Raw genomic sequence first — 27,237 nt, 5'->3', positions numbered from 1 at the left:
TGGAGAGTTTTGGTTAAAATCCAAAGCAAACCAAGCAAAGAACTACCCTTTTATTGTTCTATCTGTCCAAAAACAGATTCTGCTTCTGTGGTATCCACCTCAGAATGGCTTAAAACATTCTTAATTATGTCTCTTAGTTCTGTTAGAACAATCACAAAACTTACCGGGCTTTTATTTGTGAAAAGAGATTTACATTTACATGAGTTGGATTAAAAAAAATTGTGAAAATGAACTTCATCCAAGCTGTCGCCATTAATTTTTATTATTTTTAAAAACAATTGGCTAGATAGAAATACTGGTAGAAATTACTGAGAATGTCTTGAAGTGGGTTTTTGAAGATTAACCAATAAGATCAACTGCATATCTCATTACCTAACAAGTCATCGTATGTCCATTCATCTACTTATTTATGGATAGATAAGCATTTATCCACTTACTCATGCAGAAAGAACTTATCACTGTCCACTATGCAAGGATTGGTGTCCAGTAACAGTAATATAGGAGAGTATTAATAATAAGTCACATCTCAAGATGTGTCTTGAACAATTTGCTGAATCTCTAGAAGATAATCGGCAATGTAGTACAGAAATGATTGTAATTTTATCTGCCATTTACTTCTATGAATGTTGGCCTTGTGTGGAAATAGACAAAAATAGATACCTGTCTCTGACAATGAAGTCACAAAATTGACCACAAAAGTAGATGCGAATGGGCAGAACATTGTCAATGTTGGTGAGCTACAAACTTGTATCTCCTTCAGTGCTAAACATCACACTATTAGGCATTAGGTATTTTCAGTTTTATTTTTGAGGACTTTTTCAGAAAAGTGAGAAAGGCCTCTACTACTACTTAAAATCTCATTCTCATAGTCGCTACTATGAGATATATATCACTACTATAGCAATATAGATTCGAAAAATGCATATTAGAATCACATGGATAACTTTTAGAAAACTACCCTCCATAAGAAATTCTGATTTCATTTGTCTGGAGTGAGGCCTGATAATCCACATTTTAACATGTATTCCAATAATCACTTTCATTTCCCCACATGAATTCTTTTTCCTCACCACCATGAAAATACACAATTGTTCTTAAAACTGATATAATACATTTTTGAGCATTTGTCTATATTTGGTGAGAGAGAATAGACACTAATGAAACAAGATTCCTTTCTCTCAAAAAGCTCCCAGACTTAGAGTTTTCTGAAATGTATGACGTGAATCCAGGCTCTGTAGCTATTTATGCTGTGTGACCCTGGACAGGCTGCTCAATCTCTCTGATCCTTGGCAATTAAACTGCAAAGGGAGAAAGCAAATATTTTTCTTCATAAGGTTATTAGAAGCATTAAATGAGATAAAGTGCTCAATATAAATTAATATTGTTCCTATTATCTAGTATTTATTATCAATTTCATGTGCATAACTTATACAATTAAATGCAATATATGCAGTTCATGTACATATACATAGTTATGTATACATAATTGTTGTGTGTATATATGTATACATACACACATGCACATTAAACATTTGTTACTTTCACACAGAGAAACACGTGCTGGAATGACAAGTAGATTTATTCCGGAAAAAAAAAGAAAAAGAAAAAAGAGCAGCTAAATAGTTTTTAGCCCAGTAAAATGCATTGGAGACATTGGTGAGAAGCGTTGGGGGAAAAACATGTTTGCTTCTTTAGTTCCGGTAGAATTTAAACAATGCAGCACTACATTTTTATTCCGGGACAAACCCACGCACTTAATGTGCTGCTGCCACCTAGTGCTTAGATTCAATAACTACTCTTTTGCTATGCGGATTTTAATGTCAGGTATTCAGTTTTGGAAAACAGCTTGGTATTTTGCTGGTTCTTTTGAAAGGGATCTTAAATATGGTTGATACATGTTTGTGTTAGTGTATTGGTTCACCTTTCTTTTTAGAGTATGTAATTTTGAATAGCTTCTGGCTTAAGTGGAATGGTTTATTGGCTTCTTGCTTGTCATGTAGCTCATCTTTTTGAAAGCTGCTGGAGTGCCTCTGCAACATGAAATGGTATGCGTTTCCTTAAGTTTGTATTTAAGCAAGACACTTCTGCTCTGCAAGAAAAAGGAATGTAGCACTAAATCTGCTCCATTTTCGCTATTATGTTATAGTAAAATGTTATAGTGTAAGTCTTGCCTGCTAATTAAGCTCATGGTAGTAAAAGTGGCACCAAAAGGAAAGCCCAAGAGACATGAGAAACAAAAAATTATCACTGAGATGTAGAATATGAGGAAAATATGTTTTTATTCCTTTGACAGGAAAAGTTTCGGTATGATTTGACTTCTTCATGTGAACAATCACATGATGCAGAATAGTATTTTTTCAAACTCAGGCTCTTGACATTTTGAATGAGATGATTCCTTGTTTGGGGGCTGGGGCTGTCCTGTGTATTGTAGGAGATTTCTTTGCATCACTGGCCTTTACCCATTAGATACCAGTATAAGCACCCATCTCCCTGCCCCTTCTTGTGAAAACCAAAAAGGTCTCCAGAAATTGTCAAATGTCTCATGGATTGAGAACCACTGATAGAAAGGCACACTATGGTAATTACAGATCAAAAGTGATTTTTATAGTTTTAATTAGTCTAGGGTTTGTACTAATTGGGGACAGAGCTTGTGTGATGCCTCAGGAATTGCCAGCAAATTCAAGCTATTTAATTACTTATTCCCTCATTTATGTATTTGAGCGAGACAACATCATATAATGATAAGTAGTATACGTTTGAATCTCAGTTCTGCCACTTACTTAATTTTGTGATTAAATAATTTACTATCTCTATTAATATTAAAATCTAAAGTTCCATTTTCTTCAGCCATAAACTGGAGATAATTATTGTGTTTCCTTCACAAAATAAGTGTAAAAATTAAATGAGATATTGCATTTAAAGTCCATATCACAGTGTCTACCAATTAGTAATAACTCAGCAATTATTAATTATCATTTAATAGATATTTTAAATCCCTTTATGTGCCAGGAATTGTTACAGTTACTAGGGAAATAATGATGATTTATCATCATTTCCCAAAGTAGATCAGTGTAGTGGGAAAAGAATTCAAATATAGTTATATATATATAATTATCTTGATCACTACTGTAATAGAGAAGAAGTACGAGATCCTATGACATGTCATTGTTATTAGGATTGACACCAATTTGTTGGAGATGCCTTTGGGAATCAATGCTAGTCAGTAGTTAACTGGCTGAAGTAGAAAAAGTTCAATTTCTTGTGCAGTATGCCTAGATTTCATATATATATATATGTGTGTGTGTGTGTATCTCATATGATATATATTTTAATGTAGTTTTTGAAACTAGCAGAAAAGAAATATCTATCTATATATCTATATATAGAGAGAGATAGATATATAGATATATATTTTACTTCAGAATGCTGACTGAGTTATAAAACAAGTAAACGGTTCATTATAACAGATTAATTATGAGAAAGCAAGTGTATTTTTCTAACATGGCATGATATATAAACATGGTTCTCTGAGTCTGTTCTGGAAGTCATTAAAAGACAACATATTTGGTAAGCACATTTTCCTTCTGTGTCTCCCTTTTCTCCTCTGTTAAATGGGTTATGTGTACCCCTACCTACTCTACCTACCTAACACATGTCACAGCCAATGGCATGATCTCTCTCTGTGAATCAGTGGTGCATCCCGGGAAAATTATAGCAAAAATCTGGTGGGAAATTGGATGAGAGTGAGGTAACTGGAACACTGTGAGAAAGATTCTAGTAGCTACACCACCCCTGGTGCAGTCAACCCTCTTTAGCCTGGACCACTGCAATAGCATTCAGACTGGCCTCTCCTATCCCTCTCACAGTTGTGTTAATAGTGAACTACTCAGTGCTGTGTACAGAGCCATGCTGCTTTACATTTCTGTCCCTCTGCACCTGATTTCCCCCAGATGGAATGCATTTTTATCCTTTTTCTCCAACAAAGTCCTACTTTTCTTTAATGCTCGTATCATTTCCTCCAATGAGACATTTTCACAAAATCTATTGCCCTCAAAGACTAGACTGAAAGTAGCCTCAAGGTTTTTTTTTTTTTTGTGTGTGTGTTTTGTTTGTTTGTTTGTTTTGTTTTGTTTTTTGATAGAGTCTCGCTCTGTCACCAGGATATCTTTAGTAGATACAGGGTTTCACCACGTTGGCCAGGCTGGTCTCGAAGTCCTGACCTCAAGTAATCCACCCATCTTGGCCTCCCAAAGTGCTAGGATTACAGGTGTGAGCCACCACACCTGGTTTTCAGTATGCTTTCTTAGCATCCTTTATTAGAATAAGCTTAACAAAGATATATTATTAAATATATAGGTAATATAGATTATTAAAATTACATTATAATGAGAAATTTGAAATGTAGTACATACAGAGAATACCTATTTTTTGCTTCAGAGTATCAAAGATAATTGAGAAATAAAACAGCTATATAAATGGACATCAGAGGGCAAATAAAAATAACACTGAGAGCATAAATAAAATCACAAAGGTGAAGAAATTCTAGCAGAAATGGCTGCTATCAGAGACCAAATAAACTCAAAATGAAAAAGAATAGATTAGGCAAGATTAAATCCCCTTCCTGAAGACCTGTTAGGGTAATGGATAGACAGAGAAGAAAAAAAATGGTAAATGTGAGATTTGAGAATGAATTTATGGTGAAGATGCTGAGAGACTGGATAATGGAATTTCTTGTGACACTGAATTAAAAATCTAGAAAAGGTATAGAGGGGATGGAGGAATCTCTAAACGGAGAAATAGGCAAAAATAAAAAAGGGAGAAGCAAGCCTTTTAGGTGCTGACATCACACATCAGAGATTACCACCAGGTCTGTGGTATAGATGGAGAGCACATCTCAGTTTGCAGGTCTCAGTGCTGAGGTCTTCAAGACCTGATAGACATGCTTTTTGCAACTACTTTTAGAAGCTAATGGGCCAAAGATGAAATATCCATTTCCATTACAGTATATGTGTTAATCATAATATACAGGAAAAGAAAGAGGAAGGATCTTAAAATCTGGAGGCTGCTAATGTGACTTTAATGTTAATTAATTTTCTTTTTCTGATCTCACTAAAATAAGCTGGCTAGATACTAGGGAGAATGAATCACAAAGTGGCAGAAAAGAGATATGGGTGAACTTAAAAGATATTGGAGCCAAGGAAAGAGGGCTTTTAAGACAAATGAAGGAATGAACAGAATCAGAGTGAGTTACACTGTTGCCAGTTTTGCCTTCCTACACACATACTATGGATAAGGGGATGACTTCATGAAGCCAAAGTGGTGGCAACTTAGGAATGGTTTTGTATACTCGGCCCTTATATAAACAAGCACATCACTGGAGGCTGAGCTGAATTGAAAACAAGGTATTAGGAAATATAGGTTAGACTTATCAGTGAGGAGTGAATATTGGTGTTCCTTCAACATCATTTTTTAGCTTAAAGTACAAAAGGCCCAGGAAGGTGTTTATCAGAAAACTTACAGTTTCTCACTGACATGAAGTGATATGGGTATGCAGGGAAAATTCTGAAATATTAAAGATATTTGTGCAAGTAGGAACATATCATTGCACACAGTGGGTTACTGGGGAAAGAAAAGGAAGTGGCTGAGGGATCCACATAGCTGAAGATTTGTGCCATAGTTTGTCATAAGAAAACACACATCATTTGAGAGAGGTGGACTAAACGAATAGAAAGTAGTTTCAGTATGCCAGCTGGGCCCTAATTAGATAAACAACATCCTTCTAACAATAGTTGAAGGAAAAAAGACATGGGAATGGGATGGATATATATTTTTTATATCAGATGGGATAAATTTATATACATTTTTCTCTACTACATGTGTGCATGTAAGAGACCTGTACACACACATATGACAGACTTTAGGAAATCATGAGAAAAAATTATAGAAATGAGAGAATAGAAATATAAAATTGTGGAAATACAAAAATAGAAGATGAACTGGTGACAATTTTTAGTGTAAATTTTGAAAGGAATAAAGTTACTAGAATTTCTATAGGCAAAAGTAAATTTAAGAGCAAAAAGTCAACATGGGAGCTTTGGGAGTTTATGTCTAAAAACTGGCTGAATTTCAGCAGGCAGTTTGTAGTGAAAAGTTCCTAGGGCATTCGTTATGTGTGGCTTTTATAAACAGCGTTTGTGTCATCCTCCCTATGGAGACCTCTGGGTGGCCCCATGGAACAATAAGCTCATTTATAAGTCAGCATGTGACCAGCTCTGAAGCAAGGGTGGATAGACATAGTCAGTGATGAATTGTTTAATTCTTCTGGACTTCATCTTTAAGAAGACTGAACAATTTGGAAGTGAGCTCCAAGCATCACCTACTCATATTGGAAAATGAGTGATGGAATCAGAATACTCAGTAAAGAAAGACTTTGTAATTCAGAATAGGTCAAACAATTTAAAAGACATAACAAAGATCATATGTATGGAAGACAAAAACAGGGATTACAAAGAGGCCATGGCTGGGCACAGTGGCTCAGCCTATAATCTCAGCACTTTGGGAGGCTAAGGTGGGTGGATCACCTGAGGTCAAGAGTTCGACACCAGCCTGACCAACTTGGTGAAACCCCATCTCTACTAAAAATATAAAAATTAGTCGGGTGTGGTGCCACGCACCTGTAATCCCAGCTACTTGGGAGGCTGAGCTGGGAGAATCTCTTGAACCCGGGAGGCAGAGGTTGCAGTGAACTAAGATCATGCCACTGCACTCTAGCCTGGATGACAAGAGTGAGACTCCATCTCAAAAATAAATAAATAAATAAATAAATAAATAAAATAAAAATTTTAAAAAGCACACAATTACAAAAGTCAGTTTTACATATAGGTAAATGAAATTGGTTTATAATTTTCTTCTATGCTCATTAACTGTTCAGATAGTAGGAAAACTTTATGATCATTAAAGCTTTGAAAGAAGTCAACTAGTAATAGTCTGGGCAAAAAATGATTGAGAAACACAGAGTTAGAGAAAGAAGAACACTTTGTGCCCCAGATAAAATGTTTGGAGCCTATTAGATGTATAGGGAACAAAATGATGAAGCTATGGAAAGTGTGAAGAGAAATAGGAAGAACAGGGAATGATGATCTTGGGGAGAAAGTTTCTGAGAGAGAAATACGAAGGCTTATAATTATTCAGAAGTCAGAAGTATGTTATAGAAAGGGGAAGATAAAACAAAGGAAAAGCAATACAGATAGCAAAGCTCTGAGTCCTAATTCAGTCGTGGCCTTGTCTGAGGATATTATGATGGTTGTGTTTTGTGATAGGAGGAGTTCAAATAATGTGTAATATGAAAATAGTTTAAAAAGTAACATTAAAGGATAAAGTGAAATGGTGTAAGAGAGATTTTGTAACCATAAAGTGCAATTAAAATGTTAGGAAATGGATTTGAAATTGGGTGGCTAGATTGTGCCTAAGGTCTGAGGACTCTTCCATTATCTGCTACTCCTGAAGTATGGTGGGGAAGGGGGAATAGATCATTATTCATCCTTACTTTTGTAATGATTTCAGGTAAAATTGCATCTTTATATAGTGAATTGTATGACAGCATGCCAGCTAGTCTGCACAACAAGAATAAGGTCTTCATGCTAATAAAACAATTTTTTTCCAGTGAAGAAAAACATTTTCTTATGTAGACATTTTGGAAATATTTCTGTCTTCTTTTTTTTAAGTAGCTGAGCTGAGCATTTTAAACCTGATTTTATTTTTATGAAGAAATATATATACATTGTTAATAGAATGGTGCTATAAGACTTATGCCCTCAAAACAGCAAACCTGCTCCTCCTTTCTTACCCCCATTCCACTCTTTTTTTCTCCTTAGTTCTCCCCAGAGATAGCTGTGACGGCTGTTTCTTCTTGTATTTATCTCCAAGCTTCTAAATTCTTCAGTTATGCTGCTTTATCTTAGTTTTAAATTTTAGATATTTTCTATGGCATATTCATGAAGTAGCAGGAGTAGGGAGATGATGATCTAGCCATCTTTTCTCTCCCCTTCCCCCACTCACCACACATATTACACTTCCTTTCTTTCTATTTGCTCAACATCATTAGCCATGCCATAACGTTGGTCAAATCATTATTCAGCATTTACTTTATAATGATCATGTAAATATTACAGTGTGCTATTATAGCTCTTCCTTTTTGAAATAATTTCAATTTTTCTTGAAGTCAATAATGCTTCATTGTGTTGTACTAAGTACGAAGAAAAGGCCCTTACCAGATCCCCTTAGGGAAGGGTAGGACCTTCACAATAATGTCACAGGCAAACATGCCAGTGAATTTATCCATTTCATTTCCGGTCCCCTACATTTCCCCAGCCTGATCTCATAGTGTCACCCTGAAACTTCTCTACCTTGTTCTGTTGGATCCCCTGTTTACTGGATCAGAGTCTTCTGTATTATTCCCTCAAATTCCAGAGCTCATCCTGAGAAAATCAGTAATTCATTCATCCAACATATATTTATTCAACATCTATTATGAAACAAAAAGGGTTCTAGGAAATAAGGGTATATCAGGGAACAAAACAGAAGATCCATGACTCTCTAAGGACATCGTATTTATGTGTGTAGTGTGTAGGCTAGCCATATAAAATATGGAGTGCTCTATTCCATTTGAACTTCAGGCAACGAATACTTTTCAGTAGGAATATTTTCTAAATATTGTAAAGGATATACTAAGAAAATTTAATTTTTTATCTGGAATTCAATTTGACTGGGTGTCCTACATTTTTATGTGCTAAATATGACAACCCTAACTGGGAGGGATTAGACTGTATACCAGAAAACCCTGGTAAATAAATACCATGATAGAGAGTGAGCAATGTCATGCTGCAATGGGGAAGGAGAAGCAGAACAGGGTAAGGCAGATTGGGAGTAACAGGAGGAGGGATAGCAATTTTTACAAGGTGGTTAGGATAACCCTCATTGAGAAGATGAGATATTAGCAAGAGCATGAAGGAGGTGAGGTGTTTACTCTGAGGTTATCTGGGAGGAAAGATTCCAGACAGAAAGAACACCAAGTGAAGAATATCTAGAGTGGACCTGAGTGTTTGGGAAATAGGGACACCAGTGTGGCTGTCACAGAGCATTTGAAGGGTGCAGTGGTAGGAGACGAAGTCAGAGAATTAACAGGAGTCCAGATCCCCTAGGAAATTTAGGTTATTGGGAGAACTCTGTAGTTTACTCCCAGGGAAATAGGGAGCCAAGCAGGGTTTTGAAGAGTTATGGCATGAAGTGACTTCTCTTTTAACAAGATCCCTCTAGTTGCTCCATTGAGAATACACTGAAGGGCAAAAGTGAAAGCCCAAAGACAAATTTGAAAATTGTTACAATAATTTGGGTGAGATCAAAGAATTTTGGACTAAGGAGACAGCCATGAAGATGGTGAGAAAAGATTGGATTCTAGATGTATTTTTCCTCTAATATTTTACCGTGAAAATTTTCATACGCATAGAGATGGTAATAGCTATGTAACTACCAAATGGATACTGCAATGAAATTTTTGCTGTATTTGCTTTATCATATATTTTTCCTTCTCTCCATCCTCTGGCTGAATCATCTGCCAGTCAGACATTTCTCTGATTCAGTTTCTGCAGAGATAAACCTTCAGTCTCCTGCTGTGACAACACAGTCACTGGCATAGGAAATCTGGGGTGGGGACATAGTAATTCTGGGTGCTAACCAATCCTTATACCAATTTTCAACCCATTCTACTTTATTAAACTGCATTTTTCTCCTCACCTGATGGAGGTATGATGATTCTAAAGCCTACGTTTTCTATAGTTTCCAGGCATTGCTTTGCTTGCTTCTTTTTGATAGCTGCCATTTCAGACTTTGAGTTCCACCTCTGTCCTCTTAGTTACAACTCATTTGTTTTCCAGCTTCTAAAAATGTATTGTTCTTTCTTCTCTATCATTTTATCCTCTCAACTTCCCTTATCCTTTGACTTTGTAACATTATTCTTTCCCTTTCATTTGAGCAGGGTTTTAAAAGGAAGGAGGCTCATATTTTTAAATATTTTACCAATAGAAAAAACTGAATATATTTAGTAATACTTAATTTTCCATTGTAATAGCAATATACTAAAGACACATTAAAACTAGTAGCAAAGTAATAGTTTTTCAGAGTATCTAGGTTACTAACTCTTTTGTTGCCTTTTAAGACTCAAGAGGACATCAGTTTGGAAACCACTGTTGTGTATCACTATCATGCAGTGTTAAACTTTGGCTCTCCCAGTGCTTACTTATTCTAGCCTGTTTGTTGGATTTTGGTATTAGTGTTTAGAAGTGATAATGGAATTCAGACTGAATCAGGCAAATGTGACCCTGTCTGTTTAGTAGAGGGAATGGTTTTTCTTTGCCCTGTGGAATCCAGCTTCCCTTCCTAAATAGGTTATTACATCTTTGGAGTGGATAAATTCTAATTTCACTCTGGTATAGACCAGCTACCAAGCCTTCCTCTAACACCAGAATTTTCTATCTCATTGCTTTCACTATGCTGACTGTTCTATAAAATATTTATTATGACTTTGTCTTCTCTGTCTGAAATGGTGCTATACACTGGTAATTAGATGGAGACTAAGCCTTCTTAATTTCATTTGATGCTGGGCTGGGAAAATGGAGACCTTACATAACAAGGAGATGAGGACTGACAGGCAGTTGGCGTTAAGTGCTCCTACACATATTTCCAAGAAGATGCAAATGGAACTTTTCACCAGTCCATCATCATATGTCACTTGCTTGCTGCTTTTCCCATGTTTGCTTCCAGAGAAAGAGGCTAGTGAAAGTCATTTGTCTCTACAATGAGCCTGCTTTATGAAGCTGAATTCCCTCCCCCACCAGAGGGAAACTATTATAGCAGCCCAGGAACTTTTTTCTGTTCAGTTCTAATAGCCAGAATATTTCTGACCCAAGTCCTTGTCCATGTTGGGAGATTGGTTCTCAACATCTAGGGTGCTATAGTTGTAGTTCACCCTTCAAATAAAGGTTTGAGGATGACATTCACCCTAATATATGATTTATCACTGGAGACAATGCCTCACAACTGAGCATCAGAAGACTAGTGCACTGTGTGTCCTTGAGCTACCCACTTAACCTCTCTGAGGCTCTATTTCTCTATCCAAATAATGGTAACAGTAATACTTGCCTACTGAGCCACTGGGTAATTGTGATAACAAAATTAAATAGGAGGAAGTACTGTCAGGATTTTAATAAGATTTCATTTTTGAATGTGGGCTCAAGGGCTAAGCATGCAGGCTGCACCTAGTTTTCAGCGTTTTTGTATGGCCAAAACAATGAGGTTCAGATTCAAGTAAAGTGTTTCAAGCATGTAAATTGTTCCAAGCATGTAAAACACCTTCTTTATTGTGGTTTTGGAGTTCATTCCCAGTTGGGCAATATGACCGTCAGCAAGGACTTGATAAAATGGCAATATGTATCCCTAAAGAAAAGGGGTGTTGCCCATGGAAAGACCTTTGATAAAAACTCAGGTGGCTGTAACCCTTGGCAAAGTCACTTTAGAATGTATAGTTGAGTGGTAATGAGTATTATCTGAATCGTAAGAGACTTTCAAATCTAAACTTTGTTGCTTCTTAGCTAGGTGACCTTGGGCAATTCACTCAACCTTGCCGAGCCACTGTTTTCTCATTTTTAAATATGGACATAATGCAAACCACTTAGAGTTGCTCCAAGGATTAAATTAAATAAAACCTGTAACAACCTTATCATTATCGGTGGTAGCAGCAGCAGCACAATATTATTATTTAAAAATAACAATAGCAGGCTATTATTGGGTCTACATTATGTTCCAGGCACTGTTTCTACATGCCTACACATATTAATATCTGTGTGTGAACAACTATGGGAGGAAGGAATTACTATAGTCATTATTTTGCGGATGAGAAACTGAGACACAGATTAAATAAATTTATTCTGGTCATACAGCAAGTTGGCAGTCTGATAAAGGAAAAACAAATAGTTGCTTCTGCTTTATTTACTATTATTTATCTCTCTGAAGTTTTATCTAAGGAAAGGGTATAATAAGCTAAAGGACTATTGGGAAGTTAAAATGAGATAGTAAATAAGATAATAAATAAGAAAAATGCTTGTAAACAGTAAAACGGTAATTCCAGAAGCTTGTTTATTTGGGTTGTGATTAGCTATTTATAATTGCACATAACTAGAGAGGTTGAAATGAATTCCCCACCTTTGGCAAGGACGTCTTCAAATGTCATTTGTTATTAGTAGTGCCTCAGTTTGCCCTGCTAACCGGTGACCTTATCAGTTATCTTGAAAATGCTAGAATCAAGCTTTCAACATGGCAAACTATCCATGGAACACCTGCTGTCTCACTCCTCCATGTGTTAAGGTACCTCAGGCAGATAGCTGAATTCCCAATCGCCCAATTTTGAGCATATGCCATTTCAGAATAATAGTAGACAATGACAGAGTCTGTTGTCCTATAAATTAATTTAACATTCTTCCTCTGGAGAGCAGATGACTGCATTCTAAAAACAATATTTTCTCTCAAATTATGATGGCTTGTAAAAACACACAGTGAATGGGGTTGACAAGAAGGTGTTGGGAAGCATATGATATCCCAGGGGACTGAACAGATCTAAATTTAGGTGGGTTGTCTCTTCTAGGCAGGTGGTGTCAGATACCATTGCCTCTTAAAAGGATGACTTCAGTGAAGAGCAGTTAACAGATTGTGCAGAAACATGAGCCTCTGTGGTCCATTAAGTGGGGAATCGTTTAATGAGACCCAGAGTTGCACTGAGGGAACCATGGCACTTAAGCATTAAAAGAGAGAAAAGGAAGGGGTGAAAATTTTATGAAGCAATTTATTACTCCTGTAAACCATGTTTTTTAAAAAATGCATTCCAGGTATAATAAGAATTTGTGAATGAAGATCATGAAGAGAGTAATGTACTTTTTGCTTCCCTTTTCCCCATTTCTTCTTCTTCTGTTTCTCTCTTGATTCTTAATACAGTCTCCCACTTTCTTATGCAATTCCTATTATAGCTTCAATTTTTGACCCAAAACTATCTTTCTTTCAAAGAAATTCTTGAAGCAAAAATTGGTGTCTGAATTATAATTCACACACAGATTTTTTCTCAGACTTCTCTTTCTAAATAAGGGCACAAACCATTTTACCTTTCCCTTTCTCCTATCCTTTCTTTTTTTTTTTTTTTTTTTTTGAGACGGAGTCTCGCTCTGTCGCCCAAGCTGGAGTGCAGTGGCCAGATCTCAGCTCACTGCGAGCTCCGCCTCCCGGGTTCACACCATTCTCCTGCCTCAGCCTCCCGAGTAGCTGGGACTACAGGCGCCCGCCACCTCGCCCGGCTAGTTTTTTGTATTTTTTTTAGTAGAGACGGGGTTTCACCATGTTAGCCAGGATGGTCTCGATCTCCTGACCTCGTGATCCGCCCGCCTCGGCCTCCCAAAGTGCTGGGATTACAGGCTTGAGCCACCGCGCCCGGCCTCTCCTATCCTTTCATAAATAAGCAATGCAGATGTATTTTATAAAGGTAGTGTTGCTCAGAATGGGGCATTAGTAAGTATTAGTTTTGTTCATCCAGTCGTTTAGCATGCATTTATTCATGTAATATTCATCTAGTAAGCATTGTGTGCCTGACACTGTGCTAGGCCCCCAGGGTATGAAATTTAGCAAAGAATAACCTTGCCTGCCACTCAACAAATATTTATTTTAATGGTCAAAGGAAGGGATTCACTTTAATTCACCTGGTGAATGTGGAACCATTCTCTGCATGTATAAAGGCAGGAAACTTTCTTGGGATTTTAAGGAGTTCTGAATATCTATGGAGTGTGTAATTTGGAGAGTGGGCCTGAGCTTAGAAGGTAGGACTACATACAGTACATTACAGTTGTGCAGTGCACATCCTGAACAGTAATACATGGTAACTCTGGCATAGTGAGAAAGAATGTGGGAAAAGAAAATAGTAGCTGGGCTGTAAAGTGCTTTGTGAGCCAGGTTACTTATTCTTATGGAGGGATGGGGGTAGTGGTAAAAGAGAAGGTATCAGAATTGCTGTCAAATTTTCCACATTATGTATGCTTCTGACCACCATGGAGATGCTGATATCCTCCCCTTACCACCCCCCCGCCCCCACCCCCCACCCCCGCTTTCCCAGGATCTTTGCTACATTGCTAATTTACTGTGAGTCATATTTCTCAGGTGAGCTATAGCTAAGAATGTCTGAGAAACACTAGACAATGGAGAGCCACTCAAAGGTTTTTAAGAAGGCAGTAGCATGTTCAGATTTTTCTTTGAGGAAGATTACTGTGGCTCTGGAGTAGAAGGTGGATTAGTGAAGACTGAGAGATGAGGGGGCATCCTGCAGAAGAGTGTTCACGTCCTCAAGGTCTAATGACATCTGTGTTCAGAGCACTTGACAGATACTCCTGCTGCCCTCAGACTTCAGGGCCACCAGCGCAATATTAGAGACAGAATGAAACTGATTTGTCACTGTCATCCTGAGAGGGCGATGACCTGATGCATTTCATACGAATTATGATTTCAAACAGACACAGACATTCAAGCAGATCTATGCTGGGGAATTAAATAAAACTATAAAATATAAACGTGAACCTTTTAATTTAAAATTCTTATCTAATTTTCTATCTAATTTTAATTTAAAATTCTCATCTAATTTTCTGTTGGGTAGTTTTTATTTTTGTTAGTGGTTTTGCTTGTTTGTTGTTTATGTAATATAGCTAAGATATATACAGCTTGGTTATCTTAAAAAACAAGTACATTACCAATAAATGCACATTTTTTTCTGGCTCTCCTATGTGGCCATTACTTTTTCACTTAGTAAAATATATGATTTTCTGTGATCTACATGAATGTAGGCTTTACCTTTTCAATGAAAAGTGAGTTGATATGCTTCTCTTTCTAAACACAAATGTTCCCCAAAAAAAGGAAAAGATATTCTTCTTTTTTTTATTGCTTTAAGTTCTTAACTCCATATAATGTGATTCCAACCTATCTTGCTAAACTGCATAATTAAGACAGAGGGGGGGAAAAAAAAAACTCCTTTCTGAAATCCTGTTATCACATATCATAGGAACCAGAGCACTAGACCCCTTGATGCTGCAGTGACCTCCCCAAGACCCATAGGAAGCTGCTGACTGATCATTTCTACAACTTACAAAATTTTTATTATATTCTGAGTTAACATGGGAAAGTTAACTTATTTCATATCAACTTATTTTTCCCCTTTGGATTGAGTATCTGAATGAGCTAAGAAACTTGATTAGGGTTGGGGCATGGGATAGTTTTTGTTGTTGTTGTTTTTTTGTTTTTTTTTAATGTTAGGAAAATAAAATTAAAAGATGGCACTAAAAAGTAGGCATTAAGTAAACATATGATAGTCTCAAAAATGTGTATTCAATTCAGTAAAACATAGTGACTTACCTGACATGTAAATCACTGCTGTTTCAATATATTAAATGATACACCCACCCTTAAATATTGCATTCATTATTAGGAAAATATTTTTTTGTTTGTTTGTTTTTGTTTTTGTTTTTTGAGACAGTCTCACTCTCTCGCCCAGGCTGGATGGAGTGCAGTGGTGCCATCTCGGGTCACTACAAGCTCCACCTCCTGGGTTCACGGCATTCTCCTGCCTCAGCCTCCCGAGTAGCTGGGACTACAGGTGCCCGCCACCATGCCTGGCTAAAGTTTTGTAGTTTTAGTAGAGACGGGGTTTCACCGTGTTAGCCAGGATGGTCTCGATCTCCTGACCTCGTGATCTGCCTGCCTCCGCCTCCCAATGTGCTGGGATTACAGGCATGAGCCACCGCGTCCGGCCAGGAAAATAATTTTTGAAATAACACAGCTCCTTAATTGTAAGGTCATATGCTGGATTGGGAATAAAGATGTGGTTTCTAGCCTGGCTCTGGTGAACCACCTATGTGACCTCTCAGACTGTGCATCTGTGAAACATTGCCAGTGATCTCAATGTTTTTTTTTATTCTCTTAATTTCAACAGGGGGTATTTGTAGATTACTTGGCACGTAATAAGCACTCTACTATTGTATGACTCTGTCATCCAAGGAAACACTTTCCCTCTTAGTGTCACATATGAAGAGATTTTCTAATTATAGCACATAATTAAGCATCACAGTAAGACAGAGTCATGAAACAAAATGCTCTTGATTAAGAATGGGAGTGTTTCTTCTCATTACTGAGAGAAAATATTAAAAAAAAAAAAAGACAACTCTGAGGCATATTGATTCTTTCCTCAAGGAATGTGTGTCATTAATAGAAACAAAGAAACGATTTACGGTGTTTGCAACAGCCTGATTATGCTTATAGAACTTCATTAGGGCCACTGGGATAAAAGCTGAGATAAGATTTTGGTCACTGTCTTTTTTCCCCATTCAGAGAATTGAGAAATGTTGCTTAAGTCAGTAGTGGATTGCCTGGGCTTTGCTATGATCAGAGGCATAGTAAGGAATGAAACCAGTTGTTCAAAATGGTGACAGCCATAATAAAACTAACAAGCAAAAACTACTGCTTTGCAACATATGGTGTTAGAGGCTATTTGTAGCAACTCTTGTGTTTCTTATCAACGACAAAAATAAAGAAAAATAACAACAACATAGGACTCGATATTGAATATAGGCATGTACTGTATAACTATGTTTCAGTCAATAAGAATGGTTCTATAAGATTTTAATACTGATTTTTACTGTGCTTTTTCTGTGTTTGGATATGTTCAGATATCCAAATGTTTACCATGTGTTATAATTGCCTCCATATTCAGTACAGTAATTTGCTGTACGGGTTTGTAGCCTGGAAGCAACAGGCTATCCTATATAGCTTAGGTGTGTAGTAGGCTGTACCATCTAGTTTTGTGTAAGTACACTCTATGATGTTGACATAGTGGTGAAATCGCCTAACACACATTTCTCGGATTGTGTTCTCATTATTACATGTTGCACGACCATCCTCAATTGACATACGCATTGATGCTACTGGTCAAGAGCTGCTGCCTTTTGGAATGAGGAACAAAAGGTTCAACTCTGTGAAGCATTAACATAAAAAAAAAAAAAACAGTGAGATACACACTGGACAGAAATCAAAGCCCCTTCTTACTTATGCCAACAGATAACTAGATATGAATGTATTCCATCGTGTTACCTCACTTAACACATTTACTTCTGAAATAATTAGGGCTACTTGAGGATAATCTTCTGAAATTAAATTTAATGTTTATTTAAGATTTATTAGGACATAAGCCTATGAATCATTTTAAATGAGCACAGTTAATCTGCTTACACTACTTACTACTTCTGATAGTAGTGATATCTTGCCTGTGCTGAATTACCACAGGTAAGTAACCAAGCATGGGTGAAAACCAAAATCTAGCAGGTATGGTTTAATGGAATAAAGGATTCTTGCTCCGTTCTGCTACTGATTTGTTGTGTGATCCTGCCTAAGTTGCTTACATTCTCAGAGCATCAGTATTCCTGTCTATAAAAGCAGTAATACTGATAATGACATTATAGATAAGATAAAGTGAGTACAACCTGTGGCAGTATCAAATGAAAAGAGGTATTATATGATGACAGTATTGACCCTGTTCTGAGCCTGCATATATGAGATTCCAGAAATGCAGACTACATCATCCCTCTCTTCAGAGAGCTCACATATTCTGAAAAGGGACATACAGGTAAATCAGCAATTGCAATATTGTGGGATGCATGTAACAGTGAAATCATGTGGAAACTAATTAGTAGACAGCAAGGAAGGATTCACTTATCTGAGGAAGGAGGTGACCATGAAAGATTTTCCAATTGGGGGTGACGTTTTGAACATCAGGGCTAGGGCTAGAGGTACAATTTGGAGACAAAAGTAGGTGGTAGTGAAAACCATAAAGTTGCAAATAGAGAGTGGTTAGAGTCAGAAAAGCAGTAGACAAAGGATAGAATATGTTGGAATGGCAAAACTTAAAATGTAGAAGAAATGTAACCTATCGAGGAGTCAGAGAAAGAACAAGATAGGTAGTAGGCAATTCAGGAGACACACTTGTCACAGGTAGTCAAGAAGTGGGACGTTTCAAGGAAGGAGTGGTCAATATCATTAGATACCTTACTTGACAGAATTATCTTGAGAAATAAAGTTTAAGGACCATACATTGTATTTGATACATTAGAAGCCATCTGGCTCTCTTTCCCTGTGCAGTCAGTTAAGAGGTAGGGGGCAGAAGAAAAATGTACTGTAGGTTATACCGTGATGAGCAAGTTAGAAGTGAAGACACCAAGTGTGAATGTAACTGTCAAGAAGGTCAGATGTAAGGAGAAGGTATAAGAATAAGAGTAGAAATTAACGAGAGTTAGAACATGGTGGGAGGAATTGAACTGGGACAGGAGAACTTCTGAGATAAGAAAGGTGGAGTAAATGATAAATATAGATTCAGGTATATTGGCCAGTAGAGGTGTCAATAGAGGATGTGTGCTTGATAAAGGTGAAGTCATCAATAGGCTGATGGAGGATGGGGGACAAGTAGTGTGTTTGAGAATTATGGATAAAATGGGAAATGGAGCTAACCAAAACTAAAAGTAAAAGGTTCAATTAATTGCAATTGACCTAATGTCACTAATCTGTGGGAGGAAGAGTTCTTGGATGAAGTATATAATCTTCCTTCTAAACCAGCTCAGCATCTGTGCTGGAAAAGCTCATTGTAGTGCAACCATTCTAGGGAAAGGGAGGGAAGAGTTTGAATAATAATAGCAGACTGATTTGCTTATAGGTTAAACAGTGGAAGTTTGGTTTATGGAGATGGAGGTGAACATTCAACTTTTTTTTTTTAGATCGATCACATACCAGGAAAGCATGGAATTTTAATCTCTATAATCAGGGCTATAAATCTCTATGACAGTAGTGTCTTTTATAAAAAAGAATTTATGTATGGGTCCTCTTCTATTTATGTATGTATTTGTTTAAATTGACAGATAAAATTATACATATTCATCATGTACAACAAAGTTTTAAAGTACATATACATTGTGGAATCACTAAATAGAGCTGATTAACAAATGTATTACCTACATAGTTATCATTTTTGTGGCAAGAAGTCTTAACATCCACTCTTTTTGCATTATTTTAATTAAGGAAGAATACAATATATCATTCTTAACTATAGTCACCATGCAGTACAACAAATCTCTTGAACTTATTCCTACTTACTGTGATTATATATCCTTTGACTAACAACTTCCTATCACCCTCACCCACCAACCACTCCTGCTTCTAGTAACCACCATTCTTTTCTCTACTTCTATGAGATCAGCATCTTTAGATTCCACATATGAGTGAAATTGTTACAGAAAAGGGGACTGGATCCAGATACCAAGAGCAGGTTTTTGGATGAGTCCACAGAGTAAAGTGAAAGCAAGTAAGTTAAGAAAGTAAAAAAATAAAAGAATGACTACTCCATAAACAGAACATTCCTGAGTACTGCTGGTTGCCCATATTCTGGTTATTTCTTGATGAAATGCTGAACAAGAGATGGATTATTCATGCCTCTCCCTTTTGGACCATATAGGGCAACTTCCTGATGTTGCCATGGCCTCTGTAAACTGTCATGGCACTAGTGGGAGTGTAGCAGTGAGAATGATCAGAGGTCGCTGTTGTTGCCAGCTTGGTTTTGATGGGTTTTGGCTGATTTCTTTATGAGCTGTATTTTGTGCTGACCTTATCCTATACCTTATCCTATGACTTATCCTGTGAAATATCTCATTCTATGACTTAGAATGCCTTAACCATCTGGGAATGCAGCCCAGTAGGTTTCAGCCTCATTTTACCAAGCCCCTATTCAAGATGGAGTTGCTCTTGTTCACATGCCTCCGACAAAATCATATGGTACTTTTGTCTTTCTGTGCCTGGCTTATTTCAAGTAACACAATATCCTCTGGGTTCATTCTTGTTGTTGCAAGCAACAGGATTTTCTTCTGTATTATGGCTGAATAGTATTCCATTATGTGCATATACTACATTTTCTCTACCCATTCATCCATTAATGGACATGTAGGTTGATGCCATGTCTTGCCTATTGTGAATAGTGCTGCAGTAAACATGAGCATACAGATATCTCTTTGATATACTGATTTCATTTCATTTGTATATATACCTAGGGGTGGAATTGCTGGATCATATGGTACCTTTATTTTTAATAATTTGAGGAATCTTTGTGCCGTTTTCCATAATGGCTGTACTAACTTGCATTTCCACCAATAGTGTGTAAAGGTTCCCTTTTATCTACATTCTTGCCAACACTTGTTATCTTTTGTATGACCCTAATATCTTAATCCCATGCTTGAGACCTCTGAACAGCTTAGCCACTGGCTTTCTTAGCAAATTATAGGTTACTGATTAGCAAGGTCTAACTGAGACGTCAGCAAGAATAACTCAGAATTGAAAATCTGTTTTCTAGAGTATATCCACAGACAGGGCCACCTATTTCATGGAGAGAGTTTGTAAGATTTGCTGTGGAAACCTCATAATATTGACCTAAAACCCTTCCATCTCCCAAGAGTAGCCAAAATGAGGCATGAGGAAAGATAATGGATTCCACAAATACTCCTCTTCAATATGAAATCAATATTCTCTTTGAAGATGTAGAAAGTCCTTTCTGTTTTAAGTATCATGGGTAAGTACATGAATCATGGATACTTACACCCTTGTTAAATACAGCATCAAGGAAGCATTCAGTGAAAGGCAATAGTATATTTATGTATGTTGTCATTTTTTTCAGTGTAGCTTAGAAACACAAAAGCAAAGAAAAAAGAAAAAAAACGACTCCTTCAAAGAAAGAGAGAAGCATTTTACAGTTCTGATAAATTTATAAGGACCCAAGCTGCAGAGCACTGACTAGGTCCATAGAGAAGGTCAGGAAAAATATAAACTGTCTTTGTAATAATTGGAAAATCCAAACGAACTACTAAGGCTGATACCTAATAGAAATCTTCCAAGAGAAAGAAACCTCTGATATCTGATTTTACTATTAGTAATGTCCCATTCTTAAGGTGTCCATATAAAGCAATGTCTCATGTAAAGTGTTTTACAGGAAGTTGCATCTGTTTCTAAAAGGAAAACAATTCTCTAATTTTGTGGAGCACGTTTTTAAAATGTAGGTATAAATTGTCTGTTCATTATTTCCTTTAAAAGCCTGGGAGTGGAAGGAGGTCATCTCATACTTTTGGAGAAAAACACCTCTCCAGTTATTGCCACAGAACCACAATCAAAGGGAAATTGTTACCAATACACCAGAGGTTTGGTCTTTGTCCTATTGCTCTCCACGTAGAAAGTCAATCACTGGGCAATGAGTGTTGCCAGGAAAGAAGGCTTTTTCAGGTGCTGCAGCTGAGAATGGGGAGATCAGTCCCAAATCCATCTCAACTGACTATAATGAGGGGTTTATATAGCAGAGAAGATATGTAACTATGTGTGGGAAAACAGGAATTAGGGATGGGTAAGGAGGAGAAGTTGGTTACAAGAAGCAGGTGTTCCCTTAGGCAATCATGATGGGTGAGGGGCCTGGCGCCCGTAGTCCAGATGTGATGGTAAGTTTCAGTTGCTTGACACTGTCTGGGAGGCCTGATGACTGATTTTCTGAGTAAAGAACTCAGATAAGACAGTTTTAACTTTCTCAGATTTTAAGACTGGGAGGGTCAATGTCTATGTTTATTCAAAAGAAATCATAAACATCAGTTCTATGGGACCCTTGGGCAAGTTTCAAAAGGATGAGATAATCTCCTGGAAAACCTAGATTCGGGGTTCAAAATGAGAAAACAACAAATATATCCCTCCGCCTCACAGTCACACAAAAGCAATCAACAAAGCTGTATGCCTCCTCCAACTGTAGTTCTTATTAAAGGAGCTTTCACATGATGAAGCTGGACTTTGGAGATGGATGTTATTCACAAAAATATAATTATGTCCATTAGACTACTCTTACAAAGGCAGGAAAGTAAACCTAGATACATTGTAAAAGTATTTCCTGCTAATCCTCCCCTATTGACTGTGGTAAGAATATTGGACTGAAACCAATATCTACAGTAGAAAGGATGTGGAAGAAGAAGTGAGCAGAAATTTAATTCCTGTATTATTCATATTCGGTATGGGACTCTGTTCCATGCTTTATCCACTTTGCAAAATACTATTGATTCGTTAAGAAATTAGCAAACTGAATATGTGCCTAAATGGCCAGTATACTCCAGGCTGAAAAGTGTTTCTGTCACTGCTTCCTAGAATTGTTTAAAAACCGTTCTGACTGGTAGTTCTTTCTGGTTGAAATGACCTGCTCACAAACACTGAATTAGACTTGGGCATTTTGCCCGGGGCATTGATACCAAGAATGTTTGGAGACAAGACTTAAATGTAATTTACAGAACTTCAAAATAGGCAAAGTTGTTCTCTTGAACAGTGGTAGAAAGAATCCAAGTGTTATTCTGACACTGACCTTTGCAGTTTTTGTCCCATTGACTTCAAGTTTTAGAAGCTGGCGGTAGTAAAACACATGCAGAAACTCATAGGAATATGAATATGTGGATAAAATTATAAAAGCCCTAGTTGATTTTATTTCTTTAGTAAAAGCTGTCATGAGAAAAGGACTAGACTAGAGTCAGGGCTAAGAATCTGGCTCCAGTCCAACCTGACTCCAGTTAGATTCTTGTTTTACAGATGCAGACACTGAGAACCAGATCTTTGATTTGATTTGCTTAGGTCCTAAGATCTGGTTCTCAGTGTCTGCATCTGTAAAACAACATGGTACTGTGACCAAAACACCAGAAGTTATGTCCTCTTGCTTGCTACATAGAAAGCTAATCACTAAGACAATGAGTATTGCCAGGGAAGGGGGCTTTATTTGGATGCTGCAGCCAAGAAGAACACATCAGTCTCAAATTTATTTCACCGATCAACTAAAATTCAGGGTTTCTATAATGGGGAAGGAATGTAGCTACATGCAGGAAAACAGGAATTTTAGGGAGGGGCAAGGAGTCTGGCATTTAATTGTCTGGTGTCATCTGTTCCTTGCCTAAAGATCAGTTTGCTGAGCAAGAAACTCAGATAAGACAAATTTAAGTTTCAAGTTTAAGAGCAGGGAGGGTCAATTTCTATATTTATTATTGTTATTTTTATTATTATTATTATTTGAGATGGAGTCTTGCTTTGTCACCCAGGCTGGGGTGCAGTGGCACGATCTCGGCTCACTGCAACCTCTGCCTCCCAGGTTCAAGCAATTCTCCTGTCTCAGCCTCCTGAGTAGCTGAGAATACAGGCACCTGCCACCATGCCTAGTTAATTTTTATATTTTTTTCTTTCCAGTAGAGATGGGGTTTCACCATATTGGTCAGGCTGGTCTCAAACTCCTGACCTCAGGTGATCCACCTGCCTCAGCCTCCCAAAGTGTTGAGATTACAGGTGTGAGTCACCACGTCTGACCATATTTATTTATTTTTAAAAGTAAATATTAGTTCTGTGCAACACTTGAGCCAATTTCAGTGCCACTGGCAGGGCCAGGAAAGGCAAAGTAGTTACAAGCTAAACCCTCTTTTTATCTGCTTTATGTTTCAGGGATTCTCACTGAGATTTTGTTTAATGAGTACATTCTGATGTTAAAATAAGTTTGAAGACTTCCAACTGGAAGATGTGTTCTAAGGTCCTTTTGTTACTGAAATGTCAGACGTTCTATCTAGGTCCTGCTGCTCACTGCATAGAACGCCAGTCACTGAAACAATGAGTATTTCCAGGGAAAAAGGTTTTATTCGGGTGCTGTGTGATCAGTCCCAAATCCATCTACCTGATGGACTAAAATTAAGGATATATATAGCAGGGAAGATATGTAACCATGAAAACAGGAATTAGGGAGGGGTAAGGAAGAGGAATTGGTCAACAGGGAGCAGATGGTCTATTAGGCAATCACAACAGATGAGGGGTCTGATGTCTCATTGTCCAGATGTGGTGATCTGGTAAGTTTCAGCTCCTTGATACTAACTGGAACACCTGATGGTTGGTTTCCTGAGAAGGAAACTCAAATAAGACAATTGTAATTTTCTCAAATTTTAAGACTAGGAGGGTCAATTTCTATATTTATTCAAAAGAAACCACAAACATCATTTCTATGGGACAGTAGTGCTGGTTTCACTTTCTGTTCTAAAATTCTAATACTCAAATGAGAATAACCAGTAGAAATACATTTAATTCATATAAATCAAATAGTTTTAATGACTATTTTTCATTAAATTTTTATTAGTTGGTACAATATTTGATTTTGAAAACTGCTTCATGTCAACCACTTAAATGTAGTTCTATGAAACCCCCAAATACACATGCAGAAATTTTAGATACAGGCAGATAGAAAGCAGGTCCAAAACCTTTATCAAAAGCTACATGAAAGTGGTAAGAACACAAGTCATCTCCCACTGGCTGGGAGTCAAAAAAAAAAGCCTAGATCTCAAGCTGACACCAAGTAAGAAGAATTGAAACAGATTTTATAGACTCTATGATGTGACTTCCCAGACTTTCTCTCACAATCACATCCTCTTCCCAACATTACAGTGCCCATATATATCCATAACATTTTGGGCAGGAGAGGGTGTCAGCAGGGTCTTTGATGATTGTGCAACATTACCTCTTAATATTAAATTTTCTGATATTTGAAAGAAGTTGATGACAAATTATGTGGTTTTCCATGTCAAACCGCCATAATATATTTTTACTAGATACAAAGAATCATGCATTCTTCACATTTAAATCAATAACCTTGTTAAGTTGGAGCTCTAGATGGCTCCTGGGCCTCGGGGTAAGCTGTTTGTTTGTTTTAAAAGACATATTCTATGATAATTAGGAAGAAAAAGAATAAAGAAAAAACATAAAGGTTTGCCTATTCAAAAACATTTTGCCTTCAAGGGCTCAGACAATGGGGAAAACTTCAATAATTATTTAGTGCATTTTTCCATGTTATTTTGTATTGAATATTTGTCTGACTCTTTGCATTATAATCCATTAACAGACATTTCCATGGTCTTTAAAATCCTGATACAGAGGAGAATAACCCACTGGGGAAAATGGAGCATGAAGCTGAGTCAGTAGGCAGGAACCAGAGGCAGTGATAGGAACTGTAATAGAACATCAGATGTCAGAGAGAAGCCTCCAGACACATTAAACCAAAGAATTATACATAGGTGCTGGTTCCCATAGCACAGCAAAGCTGGGTTCTGGAGATGTTTATCCTTAATTCACTTCCATAGAAAAAAAAGGACTTCTTTCATAGACCCTATGCTACCTCAGACATTGTGTACCAAGTAGAAAAACAATGGGTCATGAAATCCAAACCAAAACACTAATTTCACTAGAACCAGGGGTTGATTCAAGATACTGTAAGAATTTTCATAATTTAACACTTTTGATATTTTTTCATTTCAGATGCTGCACAACAAACATGTCATGGTCCGTGTGGGAGGAGGCTGGGAAACTTTTGCAGGGTATTTGTTGAAACACGACCCCTGCCGAATGCTGCAGATCTCCCGTGTGGATGGCAAAACATCCCCTATCCAAAGCAAATCTCCAACTCTAAAGGACATGAATCCAGATAACTACTTGGTGGTCTCTGCCAATTATAAGGCTAAGAAGGAAATTAAGTGAAACAAATTGGTCACGACAAGGGGACCCTCATAATGGCCTGTATCCGCTTCTCCAGTATAGTCAGTTTAGTTATATGTTCTGAAAACTGTTTTGGAGAAAGATAGACAGAAAAATGTCATCATATTGAAAAATGTTCAAAGAGTAGCACTATTTATTTTTAATGCTTCTGTAGAATATGACCTATTAAATTCTAAACTCAAATTTAAATTAGCCAAATTTTAGGCAAATTATTATTTCTTAATATGCAAACACAGTATTTAGAACACAAACTATTAGAAACACAATTCTAATTAAAGATAAACACTATAAGGAGAGAACATTTAGGATTTGCAGATAAGTCAACAGAAAGTGCCTGCTTTACATCCATGAGGAAAAGCACCCCAGACATTTTTATAACTGCAAGATTTTTATGCTGTTTTTTTACATTACATTTTTGATTAGTGTGATAATGTGCTACAAAAAATAATATCCAACAGCACTACAAATAAGTACAGAATATTCACAATAGTAATATGTTACTGGAAAGGCCACTTCAGAAAAGTTTACATTCACTTGGAAGGCTGCCTTAAAGTATATCTCTTATCTGTGACTAAACATCTGGGGTACTTTTAGAAGTTTTCAGTACACCCCCTTAGAGAATAGCTTATGAGTTATTTCACACATTGCTGAGCACATGGCTGTGTTTAGAATGATCTAGTGTAATTCACACATGAGCTGACATACGTTGATACTTTGATGAGTAAATTGTACAGTCAAAATGTTCATTGATTTCATGTTATTTCAAAGCATTTTCTTATTAAAAATATATCTTTAGTTAATCCTATTTTGCTATGCTTTCTAGTAAAGTAAATTCACTGTAGCTAATGATGTTACAGACTTACGTATACCCTTGTATACCTGGGACAGGGCTGTTTTATACCAATGAACAGCAAAATATTGTCCTTACTCATTCAAGAATTAAAAGGATATATTTTAAAAATGTTATCTGTCTCTAAATCAATGCCTCATTCTGAAATCAAGTTAATTTTCAAATGGCAACTTTCTCCAAGAGTTATAAGAGAATCAAATTAGGGCTCCCTGGCACTTCTTCACTTTGGGAGATGAGTGATGGTGGTGTTAGTGTTCCTTAGTAGAGAGTTGAGGTTTTATTATTGGTAGTAACGTAAGTGCTGCTCTGAGTATAAAAAGGATAGAAAATTAATTTTTCATGTACTAATTTTTCAACATCAACAAAAGAATCCACCTTTCTCCAAAAAGTCAGGAAGGAAGAATGTTTGTTACATGAAAAATTTAGTCAAAACATACATAATTGAGAAGTTCTTAAACAACATGCATGGCATAATTTTGTGGTGCTGGAAGTGATGATAATCATTTCGGGGAGAGAAATTCAATGAAACCTAAAAAAAAAATAGATTAAAAAAAAAAAAAACCCCTGAGGTGTTGTAGGTGATAGTCACGTTGGTACAGTGAATAATTCCAATATATTTAAAAATACAATCTTGAGTGATA

General features: G+C 36.9%; 1 protein-coding gene across 4 annotated transcripts in view; it reads left to right on the top strand.

The window, feature by feature from the left end:
- The window catches only part of GAS2 (growth arrest specific 2), a 172,952-nt gene extending 146,240 nt beyond the window's left edge, over positions 1-26,712 (top strand). For 2 of the 4 annotated variants that reach the window (XR_004228416.1, XM_023191512.2), the window contains one exon: positions 25,510-26,707. Coding sequence is in view for 3 of the 4 variants with exons in the window: in XM_023191512.2 (XP_023047280.1) it covers positions 25,510-25,728 (219 nt within the window). In the remaining variant the exon portion in view is untranslated. Of the gene's footprint in view, positions 1-25,509 lie in introns of all 4 variants that reach the window. The other 2 variants (XM_023191510.2, XM_023191509.2) reach the window with 1 other exon arrangement.
- The last annotated feature ends 525 nt before the right edge of the window (positions 26,713-27,237 follow it).

The sequence above is a fragment of the Piliocolobus tephrosceles genome, chromosome 13, assembly GCF_002776525.5.
Source record: "Piliocolobus tephrosceles isolate RC106 chromosome 13, ASM277652v3, whole genome shotgun sequence".
Lineage (NCBI taxonomy): Eukaryota > Metazoa > Chordata > Mammalia > Primates > Cercopithecidae > Piliocolobus > Piliocolobus tephrosceles.
This window is presented reverse-complemented; position numbering and strand designations above follow the sequence as displayed.